We start from the raw sequence: 19,092 nt of genomic DNA, 5'->3' as shown, positions 1-19,092 counted from the left end.
TGTACACTGACAGGCAGGAATGCCTGGACATTTCGATACCTCGAGATATCGAGCATTGCCAATCGGGCATATCATATCTAAATATTCGTGATCATATCTAAATATTCAAAACCCGACAACAGTGTCATGGAAATAATATGGAGATTATTTAAATTTGAAATACATTTTAACATATTTCAAACATATTTCAAAACATATTTCAAATATATTTAAATAATTTTTATATTATTTCAATAACACCGTTGTCAGTCCTTGTATAATCAACAGTCATAACGCACCAATATTTAAATATGATATGCCTGATTGGCAATGCTCGATATCTCGAGATATTGAAACGTCCAGGCATTCCTGCCTGTCCGCGTACACACATTTTATCCTTTTTTTTCAGGATTCAAGTACTGCTACTAAATTTCTTGACTCTTTACAATCGCTCCTATTATTTCCACATACAACAGAATTGACTATACGTAGAAATTTCATATGACGTCCTATAATATTCTTCTATAATAAGTTCGCAATGATAATAGAATTACGTGTTATCCGAGCCGGCGAAAGTTTCGGAGGACTCGCGACCTCCCGCGGATCGCGGGGCGAAAGAGGGAGGACGATTTCCATTACCAATTTCGGACTCGCATTAGAAATCGAGCGGAACGTGCCGTAGAATTCGGTCTCGTGCATCGCGGCGCCGCGCGGTGATTTTGCGACGTCTCGGTCGGCTGTTCCGCGGGGCTGGAATCATATGAGTTGTTACCCCGCGGCATGCACACTGCATATGCATGCGCTTCCTCGCGCGTTGCTTTTCGCCTCCCCCCCCCCCTGGTCTCATACAGCCCTCCGTGTACCCTCTCGCCGTATTTCCAGTCACGCTTCGCGCGACGATTCCGCGCGCTCGCGGTGTCCCGTTTTCAAGAAAGCCAGAGGGGAAGTCACCCCCGACTGCTTCTTCTTCTTTTGTAAAGACCTGTGTCCATGATGCTAGAACTTGGTCCAAGCAGCTTTTACGGAGTAGCTGCAAGTTGATTGGCTACACATTTCTCGGAACTAGAACTTGGACCAAGTTCCAGCATCGTGGACACAGGTTAAGATGGCTCTGGTCCTCTAGTCGAGTCTAGCGACTAGACTCTAGTCGAGTCCAAGTGAACCAGGGCTAGCCAATAGTCGTGAAATATCTCCTCTAGGTTTTGTCTTACGCTGCTTGTTAGCTGCTTGATTTCAAGGCACTATTAGTCGCCTCTTACGGCACGGTAGGCTAGCCGGATGATGTATTCGTAAGTGGATCAACACGCATCCACACCGTCGGCACTGTATGCAGCCATATTCAAGCTACCCCCGAGCCGCGAGTATCATCGACACGTCGACGGGGCGAATTCCTCTCTCGTATTCCCCCCGCCTTCGTCTTCTCCCCTCCAGTCGTCCTCCCACCCACGTCCGCCATGGATTTCAATGAATTCTAAAGATAATTTCGCGACTGGCAAGCCACCGCCATCGTTCTCTCCGCTCTTTCCGCCCTCCCTCGACTTCTGTCGGCTCGCGTTTCGGTACCACCCTTTGTCTAGACTACTCTTCTCTTCTCCCGGCCGCACCTGCCCACCCGCCGCTGCTGAAAATTCCATTCGAAACGGACGCCGTTATGCAAATACGCGCGAGAATCTTTATTAATGTTATCCTGAGGCGGTCAGAGGCCGGCCCGCTTCCGCCCGGGATGGTCAAGGGGTGGCGCGTGATTAGTGGCCCCAGCGAGTGTCACGAAACCGAAGGAATTTGTTGGTCTGCAATCTGCATTAAATCCACACAGACCCGCCGCATGGGATAACATAGATATTCAATCGTCACCGATCTGTTCGCAGATGGCTGCGAGAACAAGAAGTGCGAGTTCTACAGCGTGTGCGAAAGCGACAACGGCGGAGAAGCCAGATGCGTCTGTCCTTCAAAGTGCGAAACTTTGGTGAGTGGTTCTATAAAAGAAAAGTTACATTACTTGCAAAAAAACTAAAAAATCACTAACAGCGGTAATTAATTTTAACTCTCTCGCACGGTGCATCCTAGATGTTTTAGAATTATTGAGCGCGCGCAGAAAAAAAAGAATGCTCTTCTTTTGAAAATATGTTTAGTTTTAACATGAAAATCTTGAGATGAGATTTCGCGTTAAAGGAAGAAAAACTTACTTGATTGAAGCAATTTTATATAATTCGATCGAGAAAAATACATGCTTATTATTTAAGAATAACTTTCTTGAATGGAAAGGAAACTATATTGGACAGAAAATAACGTTTTTTCAAATCGGAGATTATAGTGATTAAAATGATTTTATTTTTTTGGAGTGACAATTATATTTAAATAAGACTGCAATATTGTTGGGATATAAGATTATTAAATGCTTCTAACAAGATTAGAGATTGTTGCGTCTAGTCTGGGAAAAATTATGACCGTTTTTTTCGTAGTTAAGCAACTTAACGTTTCGGTTAGTGCCTCTTACGTGAAAATTATCTTTGCGTTACTGAATATCGACAGAACTGATTGAGAGAATTGATTAGTGCTACTTTAAATTTGACACTTATTTTTTTTCTGTTCGTTAAACACGAAGACGTCTACATTGACGTTTTTCCGTATTTCTACATAATATTATATATTAATAGCGTCATCAAACGCGTTACAAATGCTCTAATGAATAACGTGACCAGGGGTAAATATATCAGGGGAGCACGTGACGCGCATTATAGAATATTAAATCACACGTTGTTCGGATCATTCAGAATTGTCATTTGCATTCGCGCCAGTCCGATCGCCGAAATTTTATAAATGTCGCGCCTGTCTTGTTTGCGTTTCTGCGAAAATATAACGTCGAGAGAAAGGGTTCTCGGTCCGAGATTGACAGCCCCTTGTGCTGTCGATAATTCCAAATTCAGTAAATCACTGCGTGCATTACGCCGTGTTCGCCGTAAAATATGTTAATAATTCTTTCAGATAAATAGGTGAATTAATTCGCACAATAGAGAGTATTTTATGTTAAAATCTGTTATTTTACATTGAAATCAAGTGATGCGGAATTAATTATATTTTGACAAAATGTATTACGCTCCAAAAAAATATTCCACATCCGTCCGATAAAGGACAATATAAATCGTATTATCGAACTTGTGAATTCATAACGCATCAATAGATACGCGCGTGTATTTCTGAAATCTTTTTAGCACACAAAGCAATGCTTAAATTATCAACGGAAACATATTTATCTCCTTCCGACGATCCGCCGCACGATTCCCCTTTTATCCCAACTGCTCGATAAATGGATCTTGCGATATCGATGTAATTAGCCGAAAGATGAGCATCAATTTTTCCGCTGTGAAAGAATGGATGTACGGAATGCGGTCACACGCTACAATCTCGCCGTCGTTTCGAGATACTCGTGGCGATTCGCCACGCCGAGGCTCGCTCGTTAGCGTAACCGACGTAAAATATTCATTCACGATGATGAATGTCCCGCTCGCGCTTGCACTCGTATATGCATTCTCGGCCGGCAGCGATATTTCGCGTTTCCCCGAGACCGTTCGATGTTGCGCGCCGTGCAAGAGCAGAAAGCCGCTTCGTTAAGTGGCGACGTGCGAGGGAAAGGGGAGAAAAGAAGGGGATCGAGTGCATTTGCATGCGCTATTTTCAGGACTTTCCATCAGCGGCGTTTCACGACGCGCGGCCGGTTTATTATATCCTTCTTCCGCGGCGTGAATGGCGTTTTCATGTTTCATTAGACAATAGTTAATGGGTCTCTCGCCGAAACGTCGAAAATTTCACCGGTGTCCCGAGGCGCGCCGCGACGCGACGGAGGAACAAACGCGCGAAGGAAGAAATTTAATTAACACTTCTTTCAGCCACGCGGCTTCGCCGGGTGTGGTCCGATGCGTTTTCATTCACCGCGGCATGAATTTAACGAAGGAATTACAAAGAAATTATATTGAATTACCGCTGTGATAATTATTTTCGCGACATGTACAGGACACTGATCGGTTGCCGTAAGAATTTACACGGCCGATATACGGAAAGAATGAACATTCCTCTTTTGAAAGTGTGTCTAGTTTCAACGTGAAAATCTTGAAATGATTTTATTAAAGGAAAACTTATTTGAATGAAGCAATTTTACATAATTCAATCAAGAAAAATATGTGCTTATTGTTTAAGAATAATTTTGTTGAATAGAAAGGAAACAAAATTGGATAGAAAACAACACATTTTTACATCTGAGATTATAACAAAATGATTTTCTTTTCTTGAAGTGACAATTATATTGAAATAAGACTGTAATATTGTTGGAAAACAATGAACGCGTTAATTTGAGTACGTAAGAGTTGATCTGACACTTCTTTTTCGATGTGCAAAAACAAGCCTTCGCGTCCAAGAGAAATCACAAAATGTACGTTTCAACGAATCTCTCTAGTTTCTCGCGATTTTTCAGATCCCCCCCTGTGCTTATATTATTCCCGCTAATAACCGCTTGATAGTAACGATTTGATGCGCGCCGATACATTAAAATCCGGTTCGTTTCCACGGAACTCCAATCTCCGCGGATTTATTTGCCTATCCCGGATCGATTTCCGATAAATAATTTTTCGTATCCGGTTGCACGCGCGGATATTACAGTTTCTCTCTCCCTATCTCTCGCCCGGTTTCCCGGCCCGTCATGGTGATCGTGCATTCAGAATGGAAAGCATGTTGGTTCATCAAGATAGCGGCTCCGCGAAAAATTCAGCCGATCTCGACGGTGATAGGCGAAGTGGCTTGGATTTCACGATTCGCAGAGCGTCCTGCTGACGAGACGGCGAACAATTCCGAATTCCTTCGATGTCGTTCCCGTGGCCGTTCGTGAGGAGACCTGGAACGGAATAAGGGATGCATTCAACGTCGGGGAAAAAGAGTCGGGAAAAGGATTAGATTGGCAGGCTTCGTGCCGTGAACCGGAGCGTTGCGGACGACTCCCGCAAGGTGCTCTTCCGGGAGAGAAAGTCCACTCGCCCAGTCGGTCACGGATGCTTATTGGCAAGTATCAGTGAGTCGACGACGCGATCTCTCTTTCTCTCCCTCTGCCCGCAATGGGAATTCCGGAAGTGGTGCACCCGCGCTGGAGAACAACGCGAGGTCGATTACGTGACCGATTCGGGGTCGCTTAAATTACCGGAATTACAATATTAAGCTTCCACGCGGCAATATTCGCGTTAGTATTTCCTAACTTTTTCTGGGAGGGTATTAGACGTTAAATACAGCATTTTAAATTATTAGAGATCGATTTAAATACCCGAATTTACTAACGACAATGATTCTATCTAAATAAGACTGTTATGTCTGAAAGTCAACCGACGCGCAGTAAAAATTTTCTTTGAATTTTGACCGTAGACATAGTACATGTAGACTGAGCCTCCTGTTGAATAAGCTGAAGCTGTTGAAGAAAGAAGATTTAAGAAGACTTTCTTTCTCTGTCTTGCACCATCGACTGTAAAGAATCGTGCCTGCGCAATACTACACAGGCGTGATTCTCCCTTGTTCAATGGGACGGGTCAGTCTATATTTACTATGTCTATGATTTGGCCCTTACTAGACTTTTTATTTATCTTCAAAGAAATAATTTCTTTACCTTGATCAAAATTTTATTCGTTAAAATTTTATTTGATTAAGACCGAAATTTCTAAGAAAATTCATATCTATTTCTTTAATCTAGCGAATGTTAGTAGAAATGAATAAAGATCTAGTAATTTCAGGAAACATAATTTCAACGCAGCTCATTTGTTTAACCTAAATAAATCTTTTTTCTGGGTGTAAGGTGGAAAACGGCACATGAATTCACAGATTAGATAACAATTTTTGGGCTACCCACGTTTTGCTCGGACATGTAAAAGCGCTCTCGTTTGATTTATATCATAATGATCCTATTTAACTCTATTTGTTTCAATACTTTTTTGCTTGGCAAATAAACGAGAGATCTTAACGGGTCGGTATCCTCGCGATTGTATCGCACAATCGGCGAAGTCGTCGCGATGCCATTTCGAATTAAGAGAGTTGATGACATCCGCATGATGGATTTAAGCGGATGGTTTTATTCCTAATTCGAGGCAGAATAATTGCAGAGAACAACGCGTCGGGCGCATACAATAATCCTCTTAATGAAACACGAACCACGGGGCCGCGTATGCGCGCGGATTAACCTCAGAAAATGAGCTGACTGACGTCAATTAAACTTAACAGGGAACCAACTAAATCGCGCGGACGTCTCTCTTTCCCTCTGTCTATCTCTTTCTCCCTTCCTCCCGTCGCGAAAACTTTGCCGCAGCCCGCATACCGGATGTGGCTGTATTTTGAACGGCCGTAATAATAACCATTGTCTTCCACGTGAAAACGGCCAAAGCCATACCTTCCTTTCGAATTCCAATTAGATCAAATGAATACTCTTTCCCGAATGTCTATTTGCGCGATTGTGTTACGTGAAATATCCCGGCCGGAAGACGCAAATGACTTTGTAAATAAATTACCAATTACTTCCGTGGCGGTTACCGCCCAGTAAATTTATTGCCAATTCAATTCGTTGCGATTAATTATGCTCTAAGCATTACGAATTTACCGCTATCCACTTTGATAATTGATAATTAGCAGTTATATTTGCACTTTGTAAATAGATAAGACGAAGACTGATTACGCGCATTCTGCCGTCCTAATCTAAAAAGCGGTATCTCCATTTTTTTGGCCACTGCAGTTAACTCACTTTCTATGTTTTTTAGAGAAGAAATCCGTTGTCCTACAGGGCCAGAAAGCAGTAAGAGCACTAGATTAACATAAAATAACTTACACGCGTTGCAGTATGCCCACAGTTTTTCGTGGTGGCCTAGCTATAAGAACTTAAATGCGCGGTTTCTCGAAACTAACAATTTAGGAGGTACTGCTTTCTAATAGCGAATTCGGTTGGTTGCACCAGTGCACACCGAATGCACACTAAGGCCTGCTTATAATCAATTTTTACATTTAACTTTGTCTTAAATATATGTTCAAAGAGTATTTAACTAAAAAAAATGATCCGTATGGGGATGCTATACAGATTCTTTTACTAGCTAAATATTTCACGAGATATTTAAGACGACCTTTAAATATAAGAATTGACTGTAAGCAAGCCTTAGTGTGCACTCACAAGGGAACGGCCGGAAGTGTCCCTCACCGATTTCGATGCGCTTCGGATATGTTGTAGAACATAAAAAAATATTAGACCCGTATTTTTTTAGCGGTTTTTCTCGACGTTCAGGGGGTAAAACAGCCCCTTGAAAATAACGGAGCTTTTCCATTTCTTATGAATATCTTCGAAACTATAAGGTTTATGAAAAAATGTTTTGGACAGAAGTCAATGCTCTTAAACTTGTGCGGTGAAAAAACTTTTTAATTTTGTAAAAATAATCCTAAAAAATGAAAAACATCCGTTATTTTCGAGGGGCTGTTTCACTCCTTAAACATCGTACAAAAACCGCTAAAAAAAATACGGGTCTAATATTTTTTTATGCTCTACAACGTATCCGAAGCGCATCGAAATCGGCGAGGGACACTTCCGACCGTTCCCTTGTCAGTGTGCACTAGTGCAAACAACCAAATGCTATAAGTTAGGACGGCAGCATTATGCCCGTATCAGACCAGCGACTCGCGACTGCGATTGCGATTACGTCTGCAATTGTGATTGGCTAGGTAGCCATTGAAATTTGAAACAGCTAATCATAATCGCCGATGTAATCGCGAGTCGCTAGTGCGATACGAGCATTAGTCGTATCCGTGTCTCGCTGAAGTCGCGCGTTGCATTTTCGTAAAGAAAAATCTAATCAAAGTCCAAATTGTTGCTGGCCGAACTGATTTTCACCGGGACACCCCGTACATGCGCAACTGACCAATATAACCGTGGCAACCGGCGAAGGGTGGCAAGTGCATGAAACGCGTGTGTAATAAGCAAACAAGAGGAGCCGCGAATATGACGGCCGGGCTAATTAAGTTTCGCCCTTTCCTATGCTATTGCACCGCGCGACCCTTATTCCTCCGCCGCCTGCCTATTCCCAGCCTCGCCCCACTGTCCGTCAAACGCACCCCTGCAACCCTGTATCGCGCAACAAGTGAGACACGCACTCCCTCTTCCTCTTTCAACCTCTACTTTTAAATTTCCTTCACTTTTTTCCCCCCATTTTATTCTCCGCGTTACCCTCTGCCGCTCCTTTGCCGCGCACGCGGTCCTGTTTCATCGCTTTTGGACGGAAATCCTCGTACCGTGTGAGAGAGAGGGCGGATGAAAGACACAAAGTGAATAACATATTCCTATTACAAAGTTATACGTGTATGTATATATTCTTTTAACGTCCACGTCGCACCTTGCGACGAATATTGCGGAGCGAAGGTGTCACTTTAAGATAAAATTCTCTCAACTTCACATTGCCGTAAACGATCGCATTTATTGTTGCAGTTAAAGTCAAATTTGTAATTGTGCGCAGGTGAAGGAACCGCCGGGGGCGGAAAAAGTTTGCGGATCCGACGGCGTGACGTACGATAACGAGTGCGCCTTGAAAAGGGCGTCGTGCACGAACCAGACCCTCATCAACATTAGCTACGTGGGTGACTGCGGTAAGCGGCGTATATTACGTGCCTTGTAAATACGAACTAATGCAAAGAGATCCAGATGCATTAATACCAAACAGAACCACCTTTCTATCCTTCCGCTTCCACTGCGAGAAATAGTTACAAATATAATACATTACATGTAACATAATAATTTGGATACATACATGTAATAATATTGGCAATACCGATTTGCATTAATAATATTAATGAAATTTTTTAACAAGAGTAAAAACACGCTAATAAAGGCTGCTTTCCTTTTAGACGACAAAAGTTACACACTCGAGCACAGTGTACCACTGTAAAATGGCAAAGATTTACAGAACAATGGATGTCTAAATCTCCGTTTTTAATTTAATATCGTTGACGTAATATTTGTAAGTAAAAAAAATGCATTTGGCTCGCGATCTGACTGATTTCATGTTGCAATCGACACATTTTTAAGTTGCAATGTCCTCTGAAAAAACTTGTAGACTATCAAATTCCTTGAAAAGGACCACGACCCGTATGCTCGAAACGTCGGAATCAAACAAATGAACCACCAGCCTAATGTCGTCTAACAAGTCTGTACTGTTAATTAACTACTGGCGATTCACATTCTTTCGTTGTTACAGAACAAGATTTTAAGAAAAGGTTCGAAACGAGATTGTATCGAAATACGCGGAGCGGATGCGGGCTTCGATGAAAAACCCACTCCGACTCTCCCCCCGAGCAGAGTCGAAAAGCTTCGATTGAGTTAAATTCTAAATGGAAAGCGACACATGTCGATTTGTGTCGAAAATGTCGACTGTGTTCTCTAAAAGGAAAGCAGCCAAAATTGACTTGCACGTTTTCTCGATAGTAGATTTCTCGATCGCTTGAAGACTATATTTCCCTGAACGTATAAACAGCGTGTGTACATACCCTTTTGAAAACTACCCGACCACATTGTTTTGGAGATCCAGAATTTGTAGCACTGCGAGCTAAGGAACCTGAATGCTTTCCAGAAATGTGCACGAGGGTGAAGTGCGATCACGGGGCGCATTGCGTGGCGGGTGTGTGCGTGTGCCCGAAGGTCTGTCCGGAGAGCAGCGGCGAGCTTGTTTGCGGTAGCGACGCGAAAACTTATCAATCCGAGTGCGAGCTGCAGCGCGCGGCCTGCGGCAGGGACCCCAAGTTGCCGGCGTTGCACGTCATATTTTATGGGGACTGCGCCGAGAGATTGGCCGCGGCGGCGTTGAGTACGTTACCGAAATTATACACCCGCCTCTTATGCCGCGCGATTCCCACCTGCCGGGACATCCCTTCGCAATTGATCCACGCTTGCTACCGGCGCGAAACGCGTCGATTAAAAACTTTAATGGCGGCAATGCGGCCGCAAAACTCGCAAGCGTATTTTACTCGCGTTTCAAACTTTAAGATAGCCGAGGCCGTCGCGTTAAAATGTTTAACACTTGGAGATACTTGGTGCGCCCGAGCGTCTCAGACCGTGTAATGAAAAGCCACTGTGGCTTGACAACGAGTTTGGGCGTTTGACGTAACGCGATCCGCAACTCCTTTGAACATAACGCTCGAGGCGCGAGGCGCTTATAAAGTTCCAAAGACGTTTAGACATCTCGCGCACGCCTCCTCTGTAATCTTCAGAAGTTGCCGTTCCCGTATACAAGGCGCTCGTAATTGAAAATAACCCGGGACGGTCGCGATCAGCAGTGAGACGCTTATCAGAGCCACCGGGGTCCTCTAATGCTGATCCGGGTCGCGTTAACCGCATGCCGTTAACGATTTGCCTCCCTGCCTAACACGCTCTAAACTGCTCTAACCGTCGCCTTCTAACCGCTTTCTAACAGCGACCAAGTCGACGCCCGCGGTGACTCGCGTGGTCACCACCGTCGCCGACATAACCAGCACGCAGGAGCGCGAGGCGTGCAAGGACATCCACTGCGACTTCGAGGCGACCTGCGAGCTCGGCCCGGACAAGTTTCCCAGATGCAGCTGCAGATTCGACTGCGCCGCCATCTCGCCGGAGAACATGCGGCCCGTCTGCGGCAGCGATCTCAGGATCTACTCCTCCCTGTGCGCCATGAAGATGGAGGCCTGCCAGAGGCAGCAGGAGCTCAGGCTACGACCCCTCGACCTCTGCCAAGGTTCGAAACCCTCGAGAGAATCGGTCGAGACTGACGCAGCTGTCCTTTAACAATGAACCTCCTACGCTTTTCTCGCGCTTCTCACTAACGCACTTAAATTTAGTCAATGTAGTCATTGCTTCGACCCTGTAAATCAATATGTTCCAAGAATCTCTCTGCTCCCACGCAGGCATGGAAGTCAAGCCTTGCAACGGCGACCCCCCACTGGTGGACTCCGAGGGCAAAGAGTACGACTGCGGTAGTGGACCAGAACGTAAAGACTGCCCTAGCAATACTTACTGCCATCAGACAACGCGATTCGCACGTTGCTGCAAGAAAGGTCAGCGAGAAATAGACTCTCTGCCCGATACCCGCTTAATATCTAATGTGTCTGGCTAGCCGCCAATTCCTTGTGCACGCGCATCCGAATATATTGCATTAACGTTCGTAAAAGTTACAGTCGATACATTACGGTTTAATATTCCCCGAGAATGTTGCGTTCCTCAGGAGACGCGAGTCCCTCGACCGCAAGCAAGTTGCGCCGCAGGATCAACGTGTCCTATAAGTTTCCGCGACGCTCACGGGCTACGTGTCTCTTTCAGTTCACGGTATCCAGGTGGTAAAGTGCGCGGACTCGTGGCACGGCTGCTGCCCGGACGGGAAAACCGCCGCGCTCGGCCCGGACGGCGCGGGCTGCCCGAGTTTATGCGGTTGCAACCGGCTCGGCAGCATGTCCGACACCTGCAACCCGGAGACCGGTCAATGCGAGTGTAAGCCGGGTGTGGGCGGCCTCAAGTGCGATAGGTGCATGCCGGGTTACTGGGGCCTGCCGAAGATAAGCGAGGGTCATCACGGATGCATACGTAAGATTGAGATCAGTACACGCCACCGATTCACCGAGCAATCATTTCACGCGGATGATGTAACGTAGATGCACGCGCACAGACAGTGCGTTGTTATCACGGACGTTTGCGTTAAATATATTCGTTGTGGAGCACATTTCTCTCGCATAGATTGAAGTTTGGAAAATGGAATTCCGGACTACACGGCTCTGTTTCATTGTTATCAATCGTTGATGTATACGTCAACGTGTTAGTCGATTGATTGCCCGTGGAAAATTAATATCAACTTTCCCTCTTTGAACGTAGCGTGCGGCTGCTCGCTGTTCGGTTCCGTCAGGGAGGACTGCGAACAGATGACGGGACGTTGCGTCTGCAAGCCTGATATCCAGGGACAGAAGTGTACGATCTGCAACGACCACAACAAGATACTCACGCCTATCGGCTGTTACCCAGGTATCACGTGTAATAATAACGATTTCCATCCACCGGAATGTACGAGAAGTGCCGATCAGTGACTTTAATTACGATCCACCGCGAACTCTTGTAAAAGTTAAATCAGAAAGTCAAAGGACAACTTGTTATTCCAACTTGTTCCAACGTTCAAACGTGAATCGGGTCGAGCCCCCTAACTCGCGCGTCGCCCTAACTTGCCTCGCGTCAAACGCCATTTGCCCCTCGACCGTCCAAGGTAACGTTTTAAGGTCGGCGCTCGAGGTAGGTCGGGCCCGACGCGCTCGTGCCGTCTCGCGACGACGACGCCGTAATTTTATTAACGTCGCGCTATAATCCGCTTTGCTCCGCAGCGGACATGAGACCGCCCGTGCCAACGAGCTGCAACGAGATGGAGTGCTACTCGGGTGGCCACTGCACCGAGATCGGCGGCGCGCACTGCGTCTGTCCGTCCGCCTGCCCGGCGGATGTGCCGTCCGTGCCGGTTTGCGGCAGCGACGGGCAGACCTACGACAACGAGTGCGAGCTGCGGCTGTACGCGTGCGGCCACCAGGCCGACGTGGTCACGCAGGCCTTCGGCCACTGCAGAGGTGGGTTCACTACTGAACGTATTCCGCCGAACAGGTCGCTTTACGTTCTACGCTACTGAGAGAGAAATACACATTACACACGGCCCCCATAGGCACGTTCGAAAATCGCGGACGGCCGCGGCTTCCAACGGGAACGTATGCCCCTTAGAGAGGAGTAGTTAGATAGGCGGAAACCGGTGCTCGTAATTCGTAGTCGAGAAGAATACGCCTAATTATGTGTAGCGATGTTAACAGAGGAAAACGCGTCGGTGGTAGGACAAGGCTAAATTTGCAACGATAAACGTACGAGAGGAGAGAGATAGTCTAACGTATCGTGAAACTAGTCTCCGAAGACACGAAATTGCGGCGTGTTGTTATAAATCGAGTTGCTCCAATAATCTCAATTAATCTGTGACTTGGCGACTCGTTCTGTAAATCAATCGGGTGAATTTAGCTGACCAGATTTAGGACCAACAAATGCAATCGTTTAGCTCAGGAGCCGTGCGGGAAAAGTAAGATTTGTACAATAGGGAAGAATTTAAGGATACGCAAGAGTGTTTGTTATTGTCGAACGGTGATCTCCTTCGAGAACGACTTGGTAGAGTCGTGGCCTAAAACTGTTGGACGGCCGCGCACAACTCTGTGGCATCGGTTCATTACAATTTAGATTGTTCGAATAGAGAACGTTGTTAATTACGAGAGGCAACGGCGTCAGTAAATTGTCTCTTCGGAGAAACCCGAGTTGAAATGAGAAAAACAGCCCTGGCTTGCCCTAGAAGAACTAACCAGTAGTCCACTTTGTATATCCAAACGTTATAATAAACTCATCAAGTTTCTACTAACATGTATATATATGTTTGTAACCCCCGCACCCGCACAACCGGAACGACCGCAGCTACTACTTTGCTTGCTTTCTTAATCAACCGCACGTCCTCGTCGTTTTCGTGAATAACACTTGTGATTAATGTACGAATTGCGGCGGATACAACGCGAATACGACGGCCAGGTAAATCGAGTAGTAAATCGAGGAAGAAAGGAAGCAAAGTAAGCGCATGGGCTTGCGTTCAAATCGATACGGATTCGCAAGATATTCCACTCGACGAAATGATCGCATGATTACTGCAATCGCCGGCACCAATGTTTTCGACTAAGACATACAAAGTGATACCAGATTGAAACGACGCGTCTAAGAACAGAAAAATTAACAGAGGAGATGGTGTACAAAATTAATTATTTCATTTAATTTATACAATTATTTTGTTTCCATTAATAAATTTTTAGAGAATCACACGCGCGTTCAAATATCCGTACGTTTTGTATACTTGGCTCGCGTTTCTCGAGGTTTGTCACTAGCCTGTGAATCGCGCGATGATCTGTCGCGATTACTCGAAAGTGATACCGGCGGCACATCGAGAACGTAGGTGTGCAGCTGGTTCCGCTCGGTCGGAGTTAAAACAGCCCCGGAGGTGCACGACCAGCGCGTTCGCACATAAAGAAAGTTGGCGAACGTTAACTCGCGAAACTGAGCGAGCGCCGAAGGTGGTTTTAACTAAATCACCGCGGACTTCCAGCGTGATCTTGTCTTAAGTGGCGCCCGTGGGACGTGTCTCCAGAAGAGAAGAACCGACATCCAGAAGGGTAACTGGCGGTGGTCCGGCGGTGGTCCAGCCGCGAGCATTAAACCCGCGTGACTCGCATAACTCTCTCACCCCTCCCCCTCGCCCCCTCGCCGCACAGAGAGACACGGCCGACCAAGTTTCATCCGAAATTGTCAGTCGTGAGAGTTTTACTCGATATTTCCCCGCCCGGCATTATTTTCTTCGTGTGGGAGGGAATTAAAAGATCTCGGTGAAAGATATCGTCACGCAGGGAAGGTTCTTTCGTAATTATTAAGAGAAGCGATAGTGACTACGTGTCCGTCGTTGGTCTGGCAAGATCTATGTAGCGTACGATAGTCTGCGTCTCGAGAGAAGACGCGAAAGGTAGCTTGATGCAAGGGTGGCACCCCTGGCCTATTCGTTTGAACCTCTTTGTTACCGAACTGCAGAATTATGTTGTTCCCCGAAACTGGGAGTTTTCCCGCGTGATTACTTCGGTACCGCGTAATCGATCGTCTCTTCCCGCGGAGCCGGCGATAGATGTAACGAGCGTACGCATCATTAGCGAGAGTTCCTCAACTAATTACAAACAACCCTGGAGAGGAGACGCCCGCGATCGCGATCTAATTTCGCGGACCGTTGATTATTCCGGCATTAATTTCGGAGCCCGACTCAATCAGACCGGCGGATCTAGCCCGCGCTGCGATAAACCGCGCAAAAAGTACGGAAGAAAGGGAGATCCTCCTTCGCTCTCTCCCGCTTACCCTCCTCCCTCGCACTTCTCAAGATATTCCGAACCCCTGACGAAGTTCGCGGAGCGAAACGTCGGAATCTATTAAAGTCTCTCGCTCGCCCCGCGAGCCCCGACCCCTTATTTTCGATTGCTCAGCCTCCCTCCCCCGTCCCCCCTCCCTTGCCCACCGTCGCCACCCTCCTCACTTTCAGCCGGTCTGGGCTCTCTCGCTGAAAGTCAATCTCTTAAAAAGTTCTTCTTCGGGGCTCGTCCTCCGGAGTCAAACATAAATCAGATTACGCCGTCTTCGCGGATTCCCTCTACCTCTTCCTTTCTTTCATCCCCCCCTCCCTCCACTGTCTCTCGTCTCTCCTCCTCGTCGTTCCTCCTCTTTCTCTCAACTTCGTTCTAGCAGTTTCGTCGAGTGCACGTCGACTCCGGCTGGCCACGGGGTTCCTTACCGTTCGATGTACTCTTCTTGTTCGCCTCACCCCCCCGTCAACGCGCAAGATCGAAGTTGACGATGGCAGGAGGGTGGAGGGAAGGGGGAGGGTAAATGACAGGATGATGTGGATCCTGGACGCCGGCACTTTGAATCCTGGTAAATAATGTATGCCGTGATTTCTTGTGACGGCGAGCTCCTCGGGCTTCCTGCGCGAAAGAAGACCCGCCGTGCCGTGGAATATCCCTCCGGAGGATCCTGTAGACGGCGCGTGGCCGCCGGATGTCCTGCAAATGTGCGATACGCTTGACGCAAGCGCGACTTACGATCATCGCGTTACTATCGAAAAGCGGGAATATCGAGGTCGCGAGGTAACCCAGAGGATGACGGCGGGCAGATCACGGATGCGATCGACGAGTTACCCTTTCGCGGGAAAATGTTTACGTCGCCAGAGGAACGCCCTGAAATAAATTGCTACCGAGAGACGCGATAGATCGATATAACAATGTAGGGGTCATTGTAATCCGTACGCGTGGAAATTTGAGATAGTTCGATAAATTGGATGAATATTGAGTATATCTTTTAGCATTAAAAGCCCGATGAGGAAGCTAAAACCGTTTATTTCGCGAAACAGCATTTCGGTCTAGAGGAAGTTTGCAAATTTGTGAGAGGATACCAAAGAGTTCAACAAATACAAATCAAGAACAGGCTGTGCAAGTAGCTTGAGAACGACAAAAATTACTTCCCAAACAACACGCGTGTCTAAAAGACGACTCAAAGAGGTCTTGAAGATGTCTTTTAGACATGCTTGCTATATGGGTTGCTAAGATCAGACCTGTCCTCACTTCGAACGAGCTTGAGCTGAAATTGCCACAAATAGTGGAACAGGTCAAACTCATTCCAAGTGAGAATAGACTAGACCTTAACAAGTAATTTTGTATTTCTTTTATATTGGATAATATAAGTCTATCTATCTCCAGCCTATCTCAGTCTACCGCTGAACGTAGGCCTCTTCGAAGAGTCTCTACGCCTGTCAACATGGTTTTTCTGGATTGACATATTAAAACGCCACGCTTGCCAGGCTTGATAAACGCTATTGTTGCCTACCAGGAACAGACTCCCTGGCTTTATTATTGAATTATTATTGGACCCTCCTCTATGTATGTAGAGGGAGCAAAATCCCTGCAGGGAGAGATTAGTGATTCTTTCTGAGAGGTGGCGATCGAACAAAAACCGATAATTTCTGGTCGGATTTAAACTCGGATCTTAGGCTCGTCAGAGCAATTCTCTGCGCCACGTTTGCTTTAATTCGCTGTTATATGTATATACACATTCTATTAAGGAAGAAATGGTAAACCCGTCGATTAAATCTTTTGGCAATCGGTCGATTTCCTCAGCTTACGTTTTCAATTGGCGACACGTGGCGTGCGGAGTTTTAATAAAGCAACATCGGTGGACTCTTATCAGATATCTAAGCATATTCTACATTTGATAAAAATACCCGTCAGCGGGAAACGGAAGAGATTCGCCGATCGTAAAACGTCGGCTCATATTTCCGTGTCGTATCCCGCCGGTCGAGTTCCTCGTCCCTTAAATGGACTGAAACGGTTCCGGAGAAAGAAGAAAGCCAGGAATATTTGCAGAGACAGTGCGCGTAAACGATAAAAGCTCGTTCCCGTAGCGGAAGTAAATAAACGAATCGATTATACGGAGACAAATAAGCGGGTCGTTGGATGCGCGGGAGTTCGGCAAAAGGAGAATTCAGAACTCAAAGAGAGAAAGAGAGAGAGAGAGGGAGACGGGGAGAGGGTGGCGGGCGATTGTTGAGAAAAAAATAACGGAAGTTCTCGAGCAATAACTGGAAACAACGCGGCAATTGGAAAGTAATTAAAATCCCATTAAGGTCGCGCTGCGACTCCTGTTAACAGTTTCGCGTTACGCCGTGCCGATAGAATTAGCTTTTCGATTTTCATTATTTAGAGGAGCGCCGCCGTCGCGTCGTCGTCGTCACGTTCATCCTCGGGCGTTCGAGACGTCGGGACGGCGCGAATCCCTTCCACGCAAATAGAAATTGAGATATAATGGAAACAGAATAATTTAGCAGTATATAATAAACGGATAATTTTATAGGACGATTAGATCTATAAATGCCCTGTTAATATATAACCAAGGGGTCTACCGCATTCGGTAAATAGGTGTACAAATTTTAGGCAGTAAACGGCATTAACAAGGCAATATTGGAAAATAAGTTTTACTTAACAAGAAATTTTCAGCTGTTCTAAACGATACAAGTACCGACTTACATAGACAGTGTAGGAAATAAAGATAACTGCACAAATTTATTGCCAGGTTTCGGCAATAGGTGTGCACTTTTTTGAGATGCGATAAACCTCCTGCATAGAACATATATTATATATAAAGTTATCGCGGTTATATAACTAATCTGAAGCGTCAGAATCTAATCTGAAGAGAAAGTTAATTGAAAACGCAAGTAAAAACGCGACACTTGCGTAGGAAGATACAAAGAATACGATATCTTAAAACCTTAGCATTAAGTAAAATATCCCACTCATCATTTCTTCGACTAATTCGATTTTATAATTTCCACGAAGCTTCGTGCAGCATTCCTTCCATTCCTTATAAAAAGAGGAAAAGGGAGGATTTGCTGTATTAAAGCTAGAAAATGAAAGATTGCGTTTATTCGTATTTATCTCGGTATAAAGAATGGCATTTTTAAAGCAAGCCATTCACAAAGATAAGAAGGAGAAAAAGGAATAGAAACCAGTAGCGAGATTTAGGATGCAACTCCTGAAACGATTCTTAAATTCTTCTTAAAGCTTTCGGATGTAGCTTACAAAATTGCAACTTGAATCATTATAGGAAATTCAACGGGCGACTTCTTCTTCCGCTGACATTTTTCATATGCGCGAACGAAAATGTAAATTGATCTACGGGCTCAAGCGAAAATCAATAATCCTAAATTGCGATCTCGTAATTTTTCTACTCTTTGCGTTCAGACTTTGTTTTGTTACGTAACCTTTTTTTATTATAAAAAAATTGTGTGTTACAATTCTACATCACGTTCATTTATTCACAAAAGCGAAATGAAGAAATCAATTATTTTTATAAATTTTTTTCCCTCTGAAAAGAGACCGAACTTTTATCTCGAAATTAATTAACAGAGATCCAAGCAGAGGGAAAACTTTTCTCTATTACAGTTTTATAATTATATATATATATATATATATATATATATATTCATAGGTGTCACCATCGTTATAACTTTTAATGAGAAAAATGGATTATTTCTTTCTTTTTTATGTAATGGAATTTTTCATACACCACGTATACACATGTACACACGCATAGCACGCAGTGACAAAACGCGAATCCTGTTCGGTGAAAAATATTGTTATATTATATTACACCGATCAGAACCGTCTTTTATACGAACATAACTGAATTATAATCAAGGCTTATGACCGATTTTTTTACTAATATGTTCTTTATCTCATTGCGTGTTGCTTGTATATTTTCTATTTGTAGGCTCTCCAGAATTTTTTGTTTTTAATTTTTCTCTTCAGGCGCATGGATAAAATGATATATCTAATGTCTAATAATAATCGTTTCTTTCCCATTTATTTTCGTTATTGTAGATAAAGAAACCTTGTTGAAAAGAGAACGTTATAATAATTATGCTTTTGGTTACGAGCCTTGAGATGAATAAATCTCCCGATGAA

The 19,092-nt window shown here is 45.0% G+C and overlaps 1 protein-coding gene across 1 annotated transcript in view; it reads left to right on the top strand.

Moving 5' to 3' along the window:
- The window catches only part of LOC105561525 (agrin-like), a 175,114-nt gene that overhangs the window by 143,288 nt on the left and 12,734 nt on the right, over nt 1-19,092 (top strand). The window contains exons 8-15 of the mRNA XM_012011578.1: nt 1,848-1,945; nt 8,493-8,622; nt 9,603-9,836; nt 10,443-10,739; nt 10,909-11,058; nt 11,321-11,581; nt 11,867-12,013; nt 12,364-12,600. Of these exons, the coding sequence (XP_011866968.1) occupies nt 1,848-1,945; nt 8,493-8,622; nt 9,603-9,836; nt 10,443-10,739; nt 10,909-11,058; nt 11,321-11,581; nt 11,867-12,013; nt 12,364-12,600 (1,554 nt within the window). The remainder of the gene's footprint in view (nt 1-1,847; nt 1,946-8,492; nt 8,623-9,602; nt 9,837-10,442; nt 10,740-10,908; nt 11,059-11,320; nt 11,582-11,866; nt 12,014-12,363; nt 12,601-19,092) is intronic.

Source organism: Vollenhovia emeryi, unplaced genomic scaffold (genome assembly GCF_000949405.1).
Source record: "Vollenhovia emeryi isolate VEMERY1.0 unplaced genomic scaffold, V.emery_V1.0 DF939206.1, whole genome shotgun sequence".
Lineage (NCBI taxonomy): Eukaryota > Metazoa > Arthropoda > Insecta > Hymenoptera > Formicidae > Vollenhovia > Vollenhovia emeryi.
This window is presented reverse-complemented; position numbering and strand designations above follow the sequence as displayed.